The sequence below is a fragment of the Erithacus rubecula genome (assembly GCF_903797595.1).
Source record: "Erithacus rubecula genome assembly, chromosome: 6".
NCBI lineage: Eukaryota > Metazoa > Chordata > Aves > Passeriformes > Muscicapidae > Erithacus > Erithacus rubecula.
This window is the reverse complement of record NC_136688.1, coordinates 13406976-13426615: the sequence shown is the minus strand read 5'-3', so window position 1 is coordinate 13426615 and position 19640 is coordinate 13406976. Positions and strand designations below refer to the sequence as shown.

At 41.4% G+C, this 19640-nt stretch overlaps 1 protein-coding gene across 5 annotated transcripts in view; it reads right to left on the bottom strand.

Moving 5' to 3' along the window:
• NELL1 (neural EGFL like 1) overlaps window positions 1-10462 on the bottom strand; it is a 281122-nt gene extending 270660 nt beyond the window's left edge. For all 5 annotated transcript variants that reach the window (XM_079310083.1, XM_079310084.1, XM_079310086.1 and 2 more), the window contains exons 1-2: window positions 10256-10462; window positions 6123-6251 (exon numbers count right to left, since the gene is read on the bottom strand). In XM_079310083.1, the coding sequence (XP_079166209.1) occupies window positions 6123-6251; window positions 10256-10304 (178 nt within the window). In that variant the 5' untranslated portion in view covers window positions 10305-10462. The remainder of the gene's footprint in view (window positions 1-6122; window positions 6252-10255) is intronic.
• Window positions 10463-19640: the final 9178 nt, after the last annotated feature.

The window sequence follows — 19640 nt, the reverse complement described above, 5'->3', positions numbered from 1 at the left end:
AAAGTTTATCACTCCTACTCACTGCAGACCTCCCACCACCTGCCCCAGGAAGAGTAATATGTTTCCTGCCTGAGCTGTTATCTGCTCCCTGTCATCATGTCCCTGGCTATTTTCTGAGCTCTGCAGCTCACACATCTTGCAGATTATGCCAGCATAACAGTTTAATATTGAAGTGGATTAAAACCTTGGCCATAGCACCCAGGCCACTGAGACTGAAGGTGAGAAGTTCAGCCCAGCACAGGTGGACAAAGGCAGCAGCCTTCACCTGGCCTTGGAATTCAGCAAGCACAGATCAGTGCTGAGCTGCTGCCCCAAACACATTGCCAGGGCACAAGAAGCATATTCTGAAGACTGTCCTACCAGAAGCAGAACTGGCATTCCTGATAAAAAGAATATGTGCCCACTCCTGATGACAAGATCAATTTAGGAAGTTGTTCTTATTCACTAATCTCAAAACATGGCAAAGCTGGCCAGCATACAAACCTCTTTCAGTTCAGCACTGCAAAATCTGACTTCTTGGACTGAGATTCCTGGAGTGGAATCTGGAAACACTTCTACTCTGTAAGTAAGGAATTAGTCTAAAAAAAAAGTCAGTGTCATAAAGCACTGAAGGAAAACACTAACAGAGAGGATTACACTTCATCTGGAAGTTCAAAAGTCTTCTGGGAGGCACCTCTACCCACCTTAAAAGTGCAGCTTTGATCTCTCTTCTGGCCTGAAGCAGGACAGTCCTTTTGTTTCACAAACTCAACAAGTTTCACTCTTTTTCTCACAAAAACATTGCCTTTCTCTGTGCTTTAAGATACTTGTTATTCTTTCACCTTTCCTGTTGGAGCCACGACTGTGCAGAAAAGAACTCAGCAGTCTCTAGTACAAAGTGGGAATAAGGAGCATGACTGAACTCTGTGCTGTGGGACCTCCAGGCCAGGTGTTTCTCTTACAAATCCAGTGGTTGTTTAATACAAGTCAAGAAACAGTCAAGAACAAAGCACTGTAGATCTCCAGACTTTGAACAGTACTTGGTGTTTTATTTGCTGAGTGCTAAACATAGTATACATAGTAAAAAGACCATTCCTAATTTAAAGGCCAACTTGAAAAACAGTGCCAGATTGCTAGGAAAGGAAACAGCAAAGCTTTAATAAACTTTTGGGGGCTGGGGGAAACTGTTTTATAAGTAAAGGCTTTAAGTCTCTGTTAGCTCAAAAGACATGTTGCAGAAATAATTAAAAAGAAATAGGCATAGCTGACAGGTTGTAAAAGGAATAAAATTTTACTTCCACAACAAGAACTGAGCATGTAACAAAAGTTAGACTGGTAAAAGTAATCACATAACTTAACAGCTAGGCTAAAACCTGGTCTCAAACTACCTAGAAATAAGATGACCAGTCAACATCTTCTTGCCTTATTTATCATCAGAGCTTTCTTCTGCCACTGAACACAAGATCATGATAACCCAAAGTCTGGACAAGCCCTACTTCCCTGCAATCTGAAACAGAGAACAGGGCTAAGCCCCATCAAGAGAGCCATAGCTCAGGGTTTCTTAATGTACTATTCACAACATTTATTTACAATTAAGTATTATTTAGATTAATTGTCTTATCTACAATCTACAGGGTAATTCCATTCCAATCCTGTACATTTTTCATGCCTGTCTTACAGGCATATTATTTGTAGATGTCTTTTGATGTTCATTAGATGTTATTTTAATGCATTAGGTGAAAAGTTCATATTTTCAATATATTCCTTTGAGGCAGATTTTCCACCCACTCCCACAATCATTTCCTTGAAATTCAATGGTCTCCTAGTTGGAGGGAAGATGTGGGTCAGACATCAAGTTCTTGGGTGACCCATTCACCAAAACCACTCATGACAAATCTCCATATGCCTTACTCTGCCCCTTCATGCTAGAGCAACTCATCTGCCCAAAAAGATATTTTTCCTCACATTTTTGTGTATAAGTTAATAAAAGATAAATAATTAAGATACCAGAATGCTAGGGATTTTAAGAATCAGACTGTTAGCAGAATTGCAATTATGAGTTATGTACCTACATTTCCTAATGCACATTGCCAGCACTTACACTGCTTTTTTTTTTTTAATTTCCTCATCCCCCTTTCACAGCGAATGGAACTGAAACATACAAATAACGGACCTGATCAATCAAAAATCCAGCTGAAATACTCTAACAATCAAAATCCATGCCCAGCAGGACCACTCAGATGACTACACTTAATTATAGGTTTCTAGACTTTTTTCAATTAGGAACAAATTTTCTTGCCCAAAGGCAAGCCACATCTCGAAATGGCCACTTTGCTTCTACCAGACTGTCATACATGCAACAGAGCTGAATTTGTTTCTTTGTCAATAAAGCTGTTTCATACAGAAATCTGAAGTTTGGCTGTTAATACCAATATTACTAAAAAATCAGAATATTCCACCAGCTTTGCTGGGATCATCTCAGACTGAAATAACAAATTCTTCAGAGAAGACTCTGCATTTTCTCTTGGATAAATTAAACCATGACATCACTCCCCAGAAAGTCTGTAACAAACAGTATGTCACTTACTGTAAGAGAGCTATCACTGATCAAAAGCCTAACTAAAAATAAGAGTTTCCCTTTCTTTTGTGCATATCTTCATATCATTCCCCCCCTTTCATTTCCTCTTTTTGCCTCTAAAGGTAACTGAAAGAATGCTCAAAACTTATACAGCTTTCTTTTTCAAATGGTTTAATTCAGAGAAAAATGATCTTTTTTAGGAAAAAATTTCCTATTTTCCTGGACTTACCCTGCACACATAACTGTCTGGGTTGGAGAAAATTTACGATTTCTTTACCTCCAAGATGTAAACTTGCTGGAACACAAAAAAGAACGCCCTCATTTTGAACTCCTCCAGTATTTCATTCCAGCCATTTCATCTCTGTCCTGGGCTGACTTTATGGTGCTTGCATCCCCAATTGTCTGTTTCATTTGTGCTGGATGTTAGGTTCTGCAGCTTTAAGGTTGGTTCCAAGAGTGAAGGGGGAGTGAGGAGGTGCAGAGTTTGTTATCAGAGACTGCACTCGCTCCCCTGCATCCTTCACACAGACTGTGTTGGCTGCAGCTCACAGCAGGAGAGAGCTCTCCTTGGCTTTTAGTTAGTTTTTGAATAGCTGAGGCAGACAAGCTCCCTGGACTGTGATTTTCTCTTTTTCTTGGAATTGTTTGAACCTGCTCTGGACTGAAAACCCAGAAGAGCCCCAGGAGCTCACACTGTGGCACACTGGGCCTGGCCTGGGCTGTGGCATTTCCCAGCACCAGAGGGACTGAGAGCAGCCTGAGTGAGCCGGGCTGCATCCCACGGGAGGGACTCTGTGAATTTGTCATCTCGTCAGAGCTGCGAGAGGTTTGCTGTTTAACATTGTTCATTTTAGTGCTGGGGAGTGCTTTGCCTGTTAAATAAACAGGTTTTTTCCACTTCTCTCTGAAGAGATCTTTCCCCAAACCAGCCGGAGGAGGAGACACTTGAGTCTGTTTTCTAGAGGGACCCATTGAGAGGCTTCCTCCAAAATTTCCCCTAAACCAGGACAAGACAGAAAATGTTCTACAGGGAGCTTTTATGTAAGCCCAGAGCCCTGATCCACGCTGTCAAAGGTGGCAGGCAAAGCTGTTGTTGTAAAAACCACATGCCGAAGAACATGCAAACTCTCTTTTTTCCCATACTAGGGAATCCTCAGCAGTGAAAGCTCGCTAGGGAAGAGGTCTTCTAATGTGGTTCCCTGTGCAGCAATCATTCTGCCAGGTGAAACAGGTCCTGTCCTGCTCAGAGGCTCTAAGACCACACTGGAGCAGTGGGGCAGGGCAAGGCACAGCACATATGACCTGTTCACATGTGGTACAGACTAACCAGAGTAGAGCTGTGCTGAAAGGACCACATATTCCAAGCTGCAATAACTGGTCCAAGAGGATACAGTAATTTTGAAACTAAGCACTAACTTCCAGGCTTTTCTCTCCTCTGGGAGTGTCATGTTGGACAAACATGGGGTTTTTTGTGAATCTCTGTGGGAGAAAGTATTACTTCTATCTTAGATATAGCAGTCACCCATCCATTGCTCCAAGTTCTATACTGGTTTTAATCAATGGCAAGATAAAAATCAAAACTGAGTATCTCCTGCTTCCAGGCAAAGGACCTGGCACACAGCCAGACTGTACCTGTAAATTAAGTCACCTTTGCTAACAAAAGGGAATCCATACAGCTGCCAACACACTGCTGACATTTAACAAAGAACAGATAGGAATAAGAAGGGAAGAAGACAACAGGGCAGCCTCAGACTTCCATCCCAGCTGGCAGCAAAGGCCTTCAGTCTTCTCATGACCCAAGGGCTGATGAGTTTTATTGAAAAGGGTGATTTTCCTGAACCACCTTCCAGGAAGTTTTACATTAGAGGCACAGGGCTATTCCTGCGTGCATTAGCAAAAAGCATTTCTGTTCTAGGAATTAAAAAAAGCTTTATGTACCTAAATACAGTCTGCATATTGTTTAGGTATTTCATACAGCAAATGTTTGTTTATTGCTTCCCATTAACATCTATCTTTCAGTCCATCTGTTCACATGAATTTTGTAAGTTCCACCTTTTTTACACCAGTCCTAAGTTCCTAAACTACAGGTGGACAATTCCAAGAAGAAAAGAACAGAATATCCAAGACATCTTCACCATTAACCTTTCAAAGATACTTTCAGTATCAATGGTCTCAGTTCAAGTCCTGGCAAACACATCTTGTACTTCTTCCCTACAGCTCCGACCACCAGCCTGTGAAAACTCACCACACCACCCCATCAGTGTGGTTGCAATTAACTGTATGGAATAGCAATTGCAACTATTAATGTATTTAGGCCACTACAGTCCTTAGATGAATAGCTATATTTTAACATTATGTGTCCATAATACACAAACATGGAGTCAGGGTATCAAAACAAGGACAATTGAAATCTTAAAATGAATCAATGGACACTAATTTTCTGGACAATAATTTGGGAATGGGTGAAAATTAAGCTACTTGTTGTACCATAAAAGACAGGAAACAAATCCTCAGGTGGTCTCCAGAAGCCTCTGCTCTGACTCCTAAACTGGCCTTGGCCAGATAAAGAATCAACTAAGATTAGAGATCCACTTTCCTTATGAGTTACAGTAAAGTCAGCTAGCACTGCAGATCCAGAACTAAAGCAAAATGAGATCATAATCATTTGCCTCTAAAAACAGCTACAGACCACACATAAGAAAAAGGGAGACACTAATACGCACACTTCAACACTGATTAAAGCACAGTAAAGAAAAAACAAAGGAAGTCTCCACAATAAAAATGTTTCCAATCCTTCTTTAATTCATATGTTAATCTCAAGTCATATAAATGTCCTTCTTACCTAATTAATTTATTGTAGCAACTCAGTGCTTCTACCCCATGGGACACTGTCCCTTAATCTAGACCTTATTTAAATACATTGTAAAGCCACATTCAGAATTTCATTCAGTAAAAATACAAAAAAAAAAAAAAAACAAAAAAAAAAAAAAAAAAAAAAAAAAAACATAATTTTAAAACATTTCACAAACTTATGTTAGAATACTTAATGAAGGGGGGGGGAAAGCACAAATCAAAGTGATTTATACTGTCCTTGATACTCAGCTCAGGCAGTTAAATACAAAAGTGTTCTATTTGGCCACTTTAGCAGTTTTCAAAAAGTTAATGAAAGACTTGCTACATTACTAATCAGTGTCAACACCCTAAATGCCTTCTCATAGTTACACAGCTTTAGCTGTGTATCTCGATGCATGGATATGATCAGAGAAAAAAAAAATCACAAGTCCATCCATTGTAACCACCTCGACATATTTAGTGAGAAATAAGTATTGGGGAGTATTGAAAACCTACCCAGAAATACTTTCCTAAATTCCTTTGCAACTACCTGATAGCACACACACACAAAAAAAATATTATCTGTATTTCAATAATTAATTCCAAGAAATAGAAATAAGAGAAAGTAACATTTAAGTAAGACCACCATTACAGGGAATCACTTAAGCAACAAAGCTCTTCTGAGTTCATGCAGACAGAAGTGAGATAAGAAAACTGAGGATGTTTCTCTCACCTTGGAATAAAAACGCTTTGCTGGCATTGTGTAGTCCTGACACTTGTGTTACCCCCAGGGTTGTATTCACCAGATCCAGCTCTGTGATGATATCCATTTGTAAGTCAGGATCCATTCCAAATCCTACAGCTGTTGGAGGCAAAGAGAGTCAGATCGATTTTTATTTCAAATCAGGTAATGGAAAGAATAGAGAAGAATATCTAGCAGAGACATTTCTACTACCTTCCCACACTGTACACAGTAATTACTTATAAGACAGTAACTGTGCTGCAGGAAAGAAAATATATTCTATTCCAAGTCTTTCAATTAAATTATTTCCTTCCCAGAGATTTGACTATGCATGTGTTAAAATATTCTAAAACTGATGTGTTTTTGCAGTATCTTCACAAGGTTAAAGAGTAATAAATAAAGAAAAGCATATCCACCTAAGCAAAACAATGAGAGAGATTTGTAGCACTCATCTCTTGGCCACACAACATTTCCAGGGAGATGTGAGGACTGAAAATTCCTCTCACATTTCCTACCTAGCTGGGACCAATTGACCAGACGCACAGCTCAACACCTATATGTAATCCATTTTCCCAACTGGACCCAAGGACCCTGGAGCAGATATGGTAGCAGAGCAAAGATTACCATCCTGTAGACTAAGAGCCCTGAGTGATTCACCCAAGGTGTTTGACATTGCTTTGGAAGCACACCTCTGCTGTGGCCAAAGCTCACCTCCAAACACCACACATTCACTCACCCAAACCAGCTGCAGCACCTCTGGGCTGCAGGAGCACCTACCAGAAAAACACAGCTCTAAACCTGAAATTCATAAAAGGCTTATGCCCAGGGAAAGCCTGGGTACTCTTCAATTTAGAAGGGACCTGATGGGATAGACATAAAAGACACAGACTCCAAAAGTTTGAAAATGCTATGTTGAAAAGCTCAGGGCAACTTGATGGTTAGCACACCAAATTCATCAAACATACCTCCTTTTCCTAGGGATGGGAAAATGGCAGCCTGACCTCAGTGTTTCTGTCAATACAGCAGTAAGAGGGACATGAGACCTGTGCCTGAAACACAGGTCAAATATCTCATGTGGAATTCAAACACTTTCCTAATTAAATTTTTCATTAACGTCATTAGTAACAGGAACAGGCTCCAAGAATGAAACCCTGACACAGCTGAAGTCAATGGTATAAGTCCCATTGACTTTCAGTGGAGCAAGGACATTACCTGTAAAGCACGTCCAGATTGATTTCCACTAAGTAGACTTCACTTGCAGGTCTAAATTGATTGATCTGTTATTCCAGGACTATACTTCTGGATCATTTAAGCAGCAAGTACTCTAGTTTGATTCTTTGAAAGGCTCTGAGAAATTACTGAGGTGTACAGAATGAACAAGAAGTTACATATACTACTCATATATCTTCTGTACTCCAGCACTTTCTCTTTTCCTCAAGGATGAAAAGTTTTTGGAATAACATGTTGTGGTAATGTAAAGGATTCTACTCCACAAGGGACAGAGCACTAAAAAATACTGAAAATACAGCTTTAGGAGGTCTCTAGCAACCTTACACTACAAGGAAAATTAAGATCTAGAGGCATCTGATGGAACTGAACTCCATGAGTGCTGACACATCCACACATATACAGTGCTTTCATAAGGATATGGGGATAAACATCTTTCTGTAGCAAACTGGAATGGGGAGAATATTAGAGAACCCAGATAAACTTCTCCAAAGGTAAAAATTTCACAGATAATCAGCAACATTATCAGTCTTTTGGTTCTATATATGACTTCCACCCGAGACACTCAGGCACTGAATGACCACAACTGACAATGGTGGACCAAAAACCTTTCCCTCCTGGAATAAAACAGGAAAGGACTTGTTATTCTGCTAAGATTTTCATTCAGCAGGAAAGGAGCACGATGTAAATTGTGTGAACTTAGTTATCAGGGAAGACAAGTGTTTGCCATCCTTGTGAGAAACAGGGCATATTGTCCCTCATTAGAAAGGGGTTACAACTATTCAGATCAGCAATAATCTACTAATATGAAGGGAGGTCAAGTAGGTACTAAAACTTGCTCAATAGAAAGGACAAACTGTGTTCAGTAAGAGAAATCTCAACCCCATTAAAATAAGTGAAAGCTCTGTCACAGCCATCAACAGGGTGGGGACAGAAACCACAGCAAGCAAGTATAGGCACTCCCATAAATCACAGTAGTTCCACTGCTCTATTAAAGCTGTTTATTCCAGCCTGAATACCCAAAGCTCAACAAGTATACATCACTGTAGCTCCACAGGCTTTGATTTATGCCAATGAATGACAGCTTCAGTGTGTTCCCTTCCAGCTTTTAAAATACTTCAGAAAACAGAGACTGTTTCTGATGTCACAGTAACTATTTAGCGAGAGTCTACACTGTTTTAAATATCTAGTCATTTTCCTGAGCTGGGTCTTCAAATGGCAGTAGGCACTCAAATGACTAGTTAATAATTAATAAACAACAAATCAGCAGCTTCAGTATGGTAACCAAGTCTCCTTTTCTCCCTGTGGTCTCCCCCAGTCTATCAGAAAGATACTACAGGCATATCAACCACACTTGCATGCAGTATTTTATGCTATCTCTCTTCAGTGGAAGAAGCAGCTGGAAATACCATCTCTTCCTGAAGTAAAAATTAAGCATCAAGCCATCTGCTTTCACTGGAGAGCTGTGCAATGCCTGAGCCCGATTCTGGGTGATGTTGCTTTCAATTCCTATTTAAAGTAATTGGGCCATTCACCTTATATCAGTGGCTTACACAAGCAACACTTCAAATGCTTCAGGCAGGTGGGTGGGAGTAGAAATCATCTCAGGACTTGGTGGATTCGACCCAATGTGAACTGAAGGCACTACAGTAGATTAGAGGATTAAGCCATATAATTATGAATGATGTCACTAGGAAATCCCTAAAAGAAATTAATTCTGCCTTACAGCTCTGACAGCTTTTATTCTCTGATTCCGCCTTTATCACACACCCAAGCCCCAGCAATCATGCTATGCTCCATCTAGCTAATGTGCAGCCATGCAACATATGCAGCACATCCATAATCTCCTCGACATGTGTAAGTGCTATTCCAGGATGGAAAAACTTTTACTTAAAGCATGCTCAACACAATCAAGCCATTTGCATATACCCACGTGAAACCATACAAAAATAGTAAAGAAGAGGGTCTAGAAGAATCATTTTGCTCTCTCCTCTCACAACTTTGATGGCAATTGTTGCACACAGAGAACTTCCCGAGTAGTAGAGTTTTGGGTCCTGGTGACCACTTAAAAATCTCTGTATGCACTATCAGGGTAACACCGCTATGAAAGGGATGGGCGGTATTTTCTTCCAACTGTTTTTAAGCAGCATCTCTCTGTAGGTTTTGATAAGGCTATAATTACTATAATAATTTAATTATAAAACATTAAATCCTTTGCACTTTTGATAATTGTGCCGAGTGGTTTCCTTAAGAATAGCCACAAGCAGCACGGAGAAACGTGCCCCTCAGCACGAGGGAAGGAGCGGTACCCGGGGACCAAGAACAAAGCCTTCGCAAGGAAGAAGAAGCGGTACTTGGGTTGCACAAGGCTGGAGAGAGCGGAGCCGGCCCGACACCGGCTGGAATAACGCGCCTGCACCAGCATCACGCCCGTACCGCCGCGCCCCCCGCCCGGTACCACGGGCAGCACCGCGCACAGCCCAGACACAGCCCCGGAGCCGCCACCCGTGCACCGCCCGCCCAGACCCGCACCGGCCATCGATCCTCCGCTCCTCGTCCCCGCGGGGCGCAGCCCGCACGCCGCTCTCGCAAAACTTTCCCACGCCTGTCCTCAGCCCCCGCGGAGCGGTCGCGCCGCCGGGGACGAGCCCGGCTGAGCCCCGCGGAGCGCCGCGCCCGCCCCGCTCGGCGCTGCGGGGGATGCCCGGCCCCGCCGCGGCGGCGGCGGCCGGCACAGGCGGGGCGGCTCCCGCTGCCGCCGCCTCCCCGCAAAGTTTCCGCCCGCCGCCGGCGCACCCCGGGCGGCGGCCCCGGCCCTCGCTCCCCGGGGAGGCGGCCGGGGCGGACCCCGGCCCCGCCACGGAGCCCGGCCCCGCGTCCCCGGCCCGGCCCCTCACCTGCCCCGGCGGCGGCCGCACACGCCCAGAGGAGCAGGAGGAGACCCATCGGCGCGGCGCGGGCGGCGGCGCCCCTCGCTCCCTCCCTCCCCGGCCGCCAGCAGCTGCTGCGGAGCCGCACCGAGCCCAGCGGATCCGAGCGCAGCCTCCGACGCGCGGAGCAGCTCTGGCAGGAGGCGGCGGCGGCTCCGCCCGCTGCCCAGGCGCGGCCCCGACGCCCCCGCAGCGGGGCTCCCCGCCCGCCCCCCGCCGTGACGCGCGGCCCCCCGGGTCTCGCCAGCGCCGCCGCCCGGCCACGGCCGCGCTCCGAGCGGAGCGGCCCCGGTGTGGAGAGCCCTCGTACTGCGCACCGGCCCTGCTCCCCGGAACGGGAACCTCCGAGCGAGAGGGACCTGCCGCCCGCTGCGGTTGGTCTGGGCGTGTGCAAGGTGCGGCGGATCCGGGGCACCTTCCCCTTCTTCTCAGTGTAAGAATCAACCCTCATTAACTCTTTACTCTTAGCAATAATTTATGCCAGGTATGAATAAACAAAAAGAAATTATGAGGTATGATACAGAAACATGTGCCGTTCGTCGGCTTCTTGCATGTCCTTGCTCAACTCCGTTAACTGCACTTTCATGCCTCTAGCATGTAAAAGGGAGGTAAAGTATTTAAAGATACTCGTGAGCCACATGAGAATCTGCTCTGATAGCTGTTCTAAAACATGTCTTCAAGTATTTCTTCACTCCAGCCTTTTAATTTGACTCGCTGCTTGGCAAGGAACACACGACCACATACCTCGGTTATATGCGATACTCTTCCTTTCACAACACCTGATTTAATTTTGAAGGACAGTTTACTGGCCTCTGATGATGTTCCCGCCCCACCTAACAGGAGCAGAGTGAGATTTCCAGATTTGATCTACAGTTGCAAGCCCCAGGATCATCCTCTCTGCTCCTTGCCTTCGTCGTGATTTTGTGCTGCACAGTGCAAATTCCAGCCATCTTAAATGTTAAATAAGCTGTACATTTGGAAAAAGTTAGGATGACACCATAAAAATCATGCCCATCTTAGGGGTACAGTTGCATTCATACACATTTACATTGGCAAGAGCAAACAGTCTGACTTGGTTGCCTAATTACTTAATTAGTGAGATCTGGAAACAGCTGTTCCTGGCTGCCAGTAAAGTAATGCACTCCAGGAAACCTCTGGAGTGGCCACTCAGAAAGCACATCAGTAATTTATCTCCAATGTATCAAAACAACTTTTTTTCTTCGAATGTAACTTCGCAGCTTCTTCCCTTTGTCTAGGGCGCCCGCTATCAGCCACGGGGCGAGAGGAGGTGCACACACATGGTATACAAGTGTGTGTGGGTATGCACAGATACTCTTCATAACCATAGCAACAAGAGAAAAGAGGCAATGGTACCTCAGCACGTGAAGACACACCCCTCTATTCCATCGTGGTAACATCAGGGTTCTGCACAGCAGTTACCATCTGATTTTAGAGATTTATTTTTGGGGAACAGGTCTGTATATACAATTTCTGTCAGCTTAGATCTGTTTGTGCCTATCTGGTAGTAAAACCAGTGTCTATCTAGACATCAAATTGAATCTAATTCAAGTTTCCAATTTTCCACTTGATGCAAAGTCTTAAGTGGGTATACAATTTAAACTATTGATAGATTCTCAAACTGATCTTCTTAACCTAAGCCTGGATTAAACGTTGTTTATAAAAAATTACTGTGGGTACATGAAAAAATTTGCACCATGTTATGAGCTGTAAAGCACAGTTTCAAAGACATGTTGAGCAATCTCTTGAAAAATAATATTCTAGCCATTGCTGATTTGTTCTTCTGTTTATCCAAAAGCCCACAGGTACTGTAAAAAGTAACACAAGCAGCTTGGTAAAAAGTGCTCTGAAAAAAACTGGTCCCACAGTAGTGGCTCTTCCTATAGTCCAGCTCAATGACCAAATGATCAAACATTTGGAGAGCACATATGTTCAGCTGTTCATATGGAGAAAGGATAGGGCAAATGGACGGAAAACAAAACATCCCTTTCTTGCAGCCAACACTATTCTTACACTTCCCCTAATGACAACAAATAATCTCCCTTTATTGCCAGAAAATCGAACCTTCTGATATGTTCTTATGGGAAATATAAATTGCTGAAAAGTCTGACTTCCAGATAAGAATTAAAACTGTGTTCCTGAGTATTCATAGCAATTAAAAAATAAAAAAAAAAAAGAAAATCTGAAGGTACTTTTGCAAGAGTGAAGCATTTGTCCTGAAAATTGAGGTGGATTTCAGCTCAGATAATATTCCTGTGAATATTGTTCTTGCACTCTCCATTGGTCACTGCATCTTGGTTTTGACCTAGATTATTGTGAAGTTACTAACTGTGTGGTGTTCAACTGTTAGTCCTGCCAGCTGCAAAGCTTGTGACATTTAGTAGTTTGAGGAAGGATTTTTGAGTAGGCCCAGTGTCTTTCTGAGCAGTTAGTTGTAGGGCTGTCTGTGTGCCACAGCTAAAATGCAATTAAAAGTGCTATTACTTCAAGGGTGTCTGAATATGTGTGGACTCAGTTGCCAGCTGCATTGCCAACACTGGGAAATGACAGTGCTTCCACCTGGGGAAAGGAAAGAAGGAAAGGGAAAGGGAAAGGGAAAGGGAAAGGGAAAGGGAAAGGGAAAGGGAAAGGGAAAGGGAAAGGGAAAGGGAAAGGGAAAGGGAAAGGGAAAGGAAAGCCCACCACTCGTACCTCATGGGCTAGAAAACCTCCTCAATTCATGAGTAAGGCTTGCATCCCTGGAAAGTCTGCAGGGACACTTGTGATCCATATGAGCAAAGTTTGTTTTGCTGCCAGTAGAGGGCAAGGATTAGCATCAGCACTTACACCTGAACACTGTGAAGAAGTCTAGGTGGAAGGAAGGGGGGATTACTGTATGCAATGCTTGCCTTGCCCACTGACAAATACTTGTAAAGGACTATCTAATCAGAAGGCTAAAAGCATCCACATTAGGGTTTACCATTTCATAAGTAACTAATTAACAGATCCATTGGAATCAAGCCTTACAAAGAAAAATTATTTGTTTACTTCTGTACATAGTCATGGAGCTCTTTTTTAAATTTTATTTTTAATTCCCAAACACATAATTAGCTAATGTTTGAAGACTGAGAAGTCTAAACTAAACTTTACAGCTAATTAATCCATTTGGTATAAGACATGCCCTTCAACCTCCACACTGACTGTAGGAATTTCAGTACTAAAAGAGCAAAGTTATTTCAGACTAAGCACATCTGTGTACTAGTGTAGTAGAACTAGTGCCTATCTTCCAGCTGTTAAGTAACATGCATTGGTATAAATTGTGGCCATGGTCAGTCCATACAACCAAGTTAAAAGGACATGGATTTTCATCTGTTCCCATGAGTTTAAAGATTTGATGCAGTAGATGCCTAATGGTGATAGCAAATGACTCTCTCTTACTCCCAAAATTAATGTGTTTCATCATTGACCTACACTGGTTGACAGTTTGAGGGTTTGACACATTCCATATGCATCAGTTTTTCCTCCTGAAAATGATATTAATGGCACTCAGCTTTCTCTCAGGACTTTCACGATGCTCGCTGGTAACTTCAGACTTTCCCAAAATGAAATCCACCTGCGCAGGTAATGTGCAAAGAATGACTGTAGTCTTTCATCACCAGGTCCTACCACCTTCCTTACCCATGCGTGCACATTTCAGAGAAGTGCGAGCTTAAAGCCAGAGCACTCAGCTGTAGAGCAGTCTTCAGGTTCAGACCCTCGCCTGAAATGAATCATGCTCTTGGCACAAGAATCTCTTGTGTTACCACTTTTGATGACACCATGACATCATGCTTCAGCTACTGTATTTGGGGAAAGTTTCTCAAAAGCTCGTGTCTGCCAACAGTAAAACAGGTTGGACCAGTACCGTTCCAATAGCAGACTGGGAAGAGAAGAACCTGCTTTCCAAATCAGTGTTGTGGCACATGGCCCTCTCCACACAGCAGGAATTCAAACACGAGGCACGATAACACCAGAAACTGTTCCTTACACTTTCCTTCTTCAGTTGCTCCTCTTTCAGCATTCTATTTTCATCTCCAGTAGACATGAACCTCTCTTGTTTTAACAGTTTAACAACCTTTGGGATAATTGAATTGATAAGATAAGAAGGATTTAAATAAATCCAGTTGGTCCTATGTTAAGCAATCAATTGTTCCACAAGGTACGGAACACTCAATAGTTAAGAAAGCAGCTATTGAAATGATACTTGTTTCTGCACCTGTGCAACATCCCCATTTCCCAGGAGGGCTGTTTCCAGTTGCTGCTCAATGTTTCTAACAATCAAATGGATCAATTCTGAAGATACCTTAAGGCTGTGTGTTAAGTAAGAATGATGTTTGTGGTGTGTGTTGGGTAGGGAAGGAGAAGGTGGGAAAAGAGGTATTTCATTCACCAGAAAAGTTGATGTAATTTCTGTTTTAAACACTGGACATTTATTTAGTCTTTAGAGCCCATACATTATTGAATAATTTTAATTTATCACATCCAAATATATTAGGCAAATATATAATACAATAAATTGCATTTGTACACATAAATACAAAATTTGAGGTAGGGCCTCAAGAAAAATTATTTCTGAAATTAACAACATACAGCAACATAATATGTACTACATGAGATACTTGTGATACATTATCTGTAACAAGATATCTTTTGCACATACAGCTAATGGAAAAAAAATGTAATTATCTGGTTAGGGTACAAATCTTTATCCATAGGCAGCAGTACCCCATAGAATGCCTGTAAATATATATATATATATTTATATATGACATTACGCAAGTAATTAAGTTTAACCCATCAGCGATGGGTCCGTAATAAAGTGCCATAGGACACAGGGAGCAAATTCTCACCTAGTGTAAATTGTCATAGCTCCAGAAAAAGCTGTGACAATTTATGCCAGCCAAGCATCTACCTTACAAGGTAATACTAGATAATATAAAGGACAGGTCACAACATGTTTTAGTCAATTTTCCTAACAATGGAAAACAATGGAAGATAGCTGTAAGGCAAATGGTTACCTGAAGATGTATTTAAATGTTATGGACAAATAAAATATTGCAAGTATTAAGATCCAACCTAGTTCTCACATTATGATAAACCCCCCAGGAAAACCTTCTGTCTTTGGCGACAGGCTGCCTGAGGGTGACAAAGGCAGAAATCCTGATACCTCTTCCTTCCTGCCTCAAATCTCCAACCTGAGCCCCTCAGGATCATCATTTTCGAGGTACCTTATGTGCACACCATCTAACTGCAAACCAAGAAACTAGTATCTCTTACAACAGCAGAACAGAGAATCTTTCTGGGATGCCTCTGATGAAAAAGCTCTGATGTGTGCAATCCACAGTCCCTACAAGTCTGTCCTTGATTGCAAGAAGTGGAGCTGAAAAGAGTAAGAAACCAACAGGAGACCAATGATTGCCACACATAAACGCTGCTTTAACAGAGGAAAAAAGAAATCACATTATCCATACAACTGTACACAACAAAAAGACCAAAGGTATTTAAAATCAATCAGGTGTTTGAATTTGATGGTAAGTGAAAGTCACACAGTGTATCAGAAGTAATGATCTTCAGTGTGGAGGCACGTCTAATGTGGTCATTGGAGCAAAAATGAATCAAAAGACTATTTGGACTCAATTGAAACATCATATAAAGACAATCCAAGTATTTCTCAATTAAAGGTCATTTTGTTAAACCCTTCTTTTGGAAACAAAGTGCTGCCTTGTCTAGCTGAAACACAGGTTTTGGACATTACATGTTAAAAACACTAGAAAGACCCCAAAGAATTTGAAGATGGCAAGCATTTGTATTAGGTATAATTTTTAATGCATACAATAATGCATCTCAGCTCATCCAGAAATTCAATTTAATTTCAAAGAAAAAATATGCATCATAATTTCACCAAATTGAAACATTTTTTACTCACAAGATAGATAGATCTAAAAGTACATACAACACATTTTTACTAATATGGCTTTTTCCCCTCCTTTTTTTCTTGTAAAGGTCTTTACTGTTATGCTATTAGTTACTAAATTTATTTTTAGAAAATTATCAAAGTACATGCAAACTTTCCTTAGAACATGGTAAATTAAGTGCATTCCCAAACTTCAAGGTAACTTCTCATTTAAAGAAGACACTGCTGGTTAATTTAATCTCAACTTTCAGATTTGGACAGTAAAATACTTTAGAAAAAGTCTCATGACCAAAATAAAACCCTGCTTTTCACATACAGTGAAAACTTCACATCTTCTGTGATTTTTGTATGCATTTCTCCCCTTTTCCAAAGGTTTTTGCAAGCCTATCAATGGGGTCAAAGCTGAAGACAAAGATCAGCTAGCAAAAAAATCACTATCATCTGTTTGCAGAGTTTCAAATTCATGCCTAATCCTGTGCTAATGACTTAGCAGGCACAGGAACAACATCTAAATTAAAAGCAAGCAGATTAATTACATAAATCATGGAAAGCAATTCAGTTGCAATTTCATATGCAGTCTGGTTTGGTAATCCAAGCCAAAAGATATCATATCCCAGTAGTATTCCTTCAAATTATATCTTTTTCATAATTCAGGCAGGCAGTAACAGGCATCCTTACACTGAGGGAACTTTATGGCAATGAGATAATCCCAGTTCCAAGGCATGCCTTGAGACAAGCTGGTAAGTGAAAGGATTCAGTACTCTCAAACTATTCAACTGTGTTTTCTCTTTTTCAAAGAGGACCAAACCTATGCATATTTGTTGTTGCTTTTAATGACAGTAGTAGTGAAGACAAACTGGCTTGGACTTCAAAAATCAAACCAAGATGTGAGGGAATACTGGTCAAGAGAGACCCCAAGTCACATATCCCAGCAGAAATATGTAATTCCCAAGAGAGGTGCTGACTTAGGTTCCTTTCTGCACCCAGGGAAGGTCCCTCAGCCCCACCTAGACATGGGAACCAAATTTCCAGCTCATCCTTATGGACCTTTATGAGGTCAAACAGAGCATGGCTTTTCAAACCTACCTCTGTCAGGAAAATAAAAGCCAGAAGTAAGAATAGCACATATTTTATTAAAATAGCAGGCAAAGCTGAAGCAAGGGGGTAGAGCTTTAAGGCAGAGAAGCTCACAGGAGAGTCCTGTCTTGCTGCTGTGTGAGACAGGGACCAACAAGAGCCCGTGGAGTGGAGATTCAGGGGCCAGTGTAAAATATTGTGGAATCTGCTCTCCCTGCCCTGGGTGACAACCCCTGTTAGTGCTTCATTTGTTTGGTGTGAGGATTAAAGGTCTCCAGCAGTGCCTAGGACTGGCAACACTAATTGCCTCGTGAAAGAGGAAGTTCAGCAAAATGATTAATATATTTCATATACATATATATATACACACACAGAGAGAAAAGGAGTTAACAATATGTGGAAGTGTTACTTTAAGGTTTAGTTTTTTGTTTTCTTCAACGGGATGAAAACAACACATGTACTGATCTACAGACACACATGAACTGAGGATTTACCTGAGACCCTGTAATATGAACACAGACAGACAAAAGAGTGGGATAGAAACAGCCCCTGAAGGAAAAGAACATTTACAGGCTACTACAGCAGTGTCTGGTGGGGAGGAAAAAACTGGCTAAACTGCTAAGCTCATCATTTCTACATTGATTGGCAAGATATTTATAGGGACATAAAACATCACTAGCACACACTACATGAACACTGATCACCATTAAAAAGTATCATATATGTATGTCTAGGATCTAACAAGATAATACGGTTAAGTTTTGCCAATTATTGGAGATACATTTTTCTCTCTCATTCCAGTGCATTTACAGTAAATTGGGCTAATTTTCTATTTAGATAAATAAATGTGCTCTTAAAAAGCTCTATTTTTCACTCTGTCCAATAGGTAACAAAACTATTTAAGTCTAATATTCATATGACTGCATATATATGATTTCTAAAATGTAATGATTTAGGATGCCCTACTGCTATGCAATGTTGTGATGGCCCTCTACTCAATTGTCCTCTCTCATTTTCTATATCTAATGTTCCATCTGTGTGGATGACTGTAGTGATTAATTATTGTGGATTTGGTTTTTTAATTTAATGAAAATGTTTTCATGAAAAGAATATCCTATGCACATTTCAGAGAGGATACTGCTTTGAAGAATTTACATGCTATATATATAATATATAGACAAGGGGGGTCCTGCTATTTCCCCATTGATTGAAAGAGAAGAATACACCATCTAAAGGTTACAGGTTATATAAAGGTGCTTTTAGGCAAATGAGTGGGGAGTCACAAAGTTGAACAGCACATCTAACTTCTAATAACTGTTTTCAGGTGGTAACTAGACTACACTTACCACTGTAAAAATACAAATTTAGGCACAAATTATATGATGGCTTCTTGAGGAGATACTGTAAACAAAAGTGGAGAAAAAAAGGAAAAGTATATTGAGAGTATTAGAGTGATGTGAGTAAAACCACAGGTGCACTTGCTGTGGAGCAAGTTGTCAGACATTTTTTATAACTGAGGCATTCCTATTCAAAATAAGATATCAAATTATCAAAAGAAACATATGACAGGACTTTAAACAATGATGCCCTTGCAACTCAAGCTGACAAACCACTTCTAGACTCAAATGCAGTTTAGTTCCAGTCTCAACTGACCAATTTTTAAAACTTTTTCTTATATTCTTACTTGAAAAGATCAAGTCTTTATCATGTTTCTCTTCTCTTTAAGTCTCCACTTGTTTAAATAACATACCAATCCCTCCAAGTTAGTGCAAATCATAAAGGAAGTGTGCAGACATGATGAGTCAGGTTTGGCTGTCAGTGTAGAAAAAGCAACCTCATTGCTATAGAAGCCTTATGCTGGATTTACATCAGGACTACAGGAGATTCCATTCCTTGATCACTTCCATCATATTTGAGGGCTGAACCTTCCTTGGAATACACTGGTAGCAAAATCCTAGTCCCATCACAGCCACCTGTTACCAAGGGTTCTTGTGGGAAATGGGTGAAACTGCACACCTCATTTCCTCTAAAGATTTTGGGTTTGGTTTTGTTTATTCCTGCATCACCTGACAACATCTGGTTATGTCACCTGTCATACACAGGGCTTCTCCTGTGTCACCAGATATAGAATATGTCATGGGCATCACCTACACCTGGAAGTGGTCTAGTTAGGTCTCTCCTATGGCATGCAACAATAAGTCCCACTTTTCTAATCAACCACTTTCAGGCACCAAGAAAAGAAAAGAAGAAATGGTGAGAAAAAAAAAAAAAAAAAAAAAATCAGAAAAGGCTGACAATGTTATTGCCACCCTTGTGTAATAATTA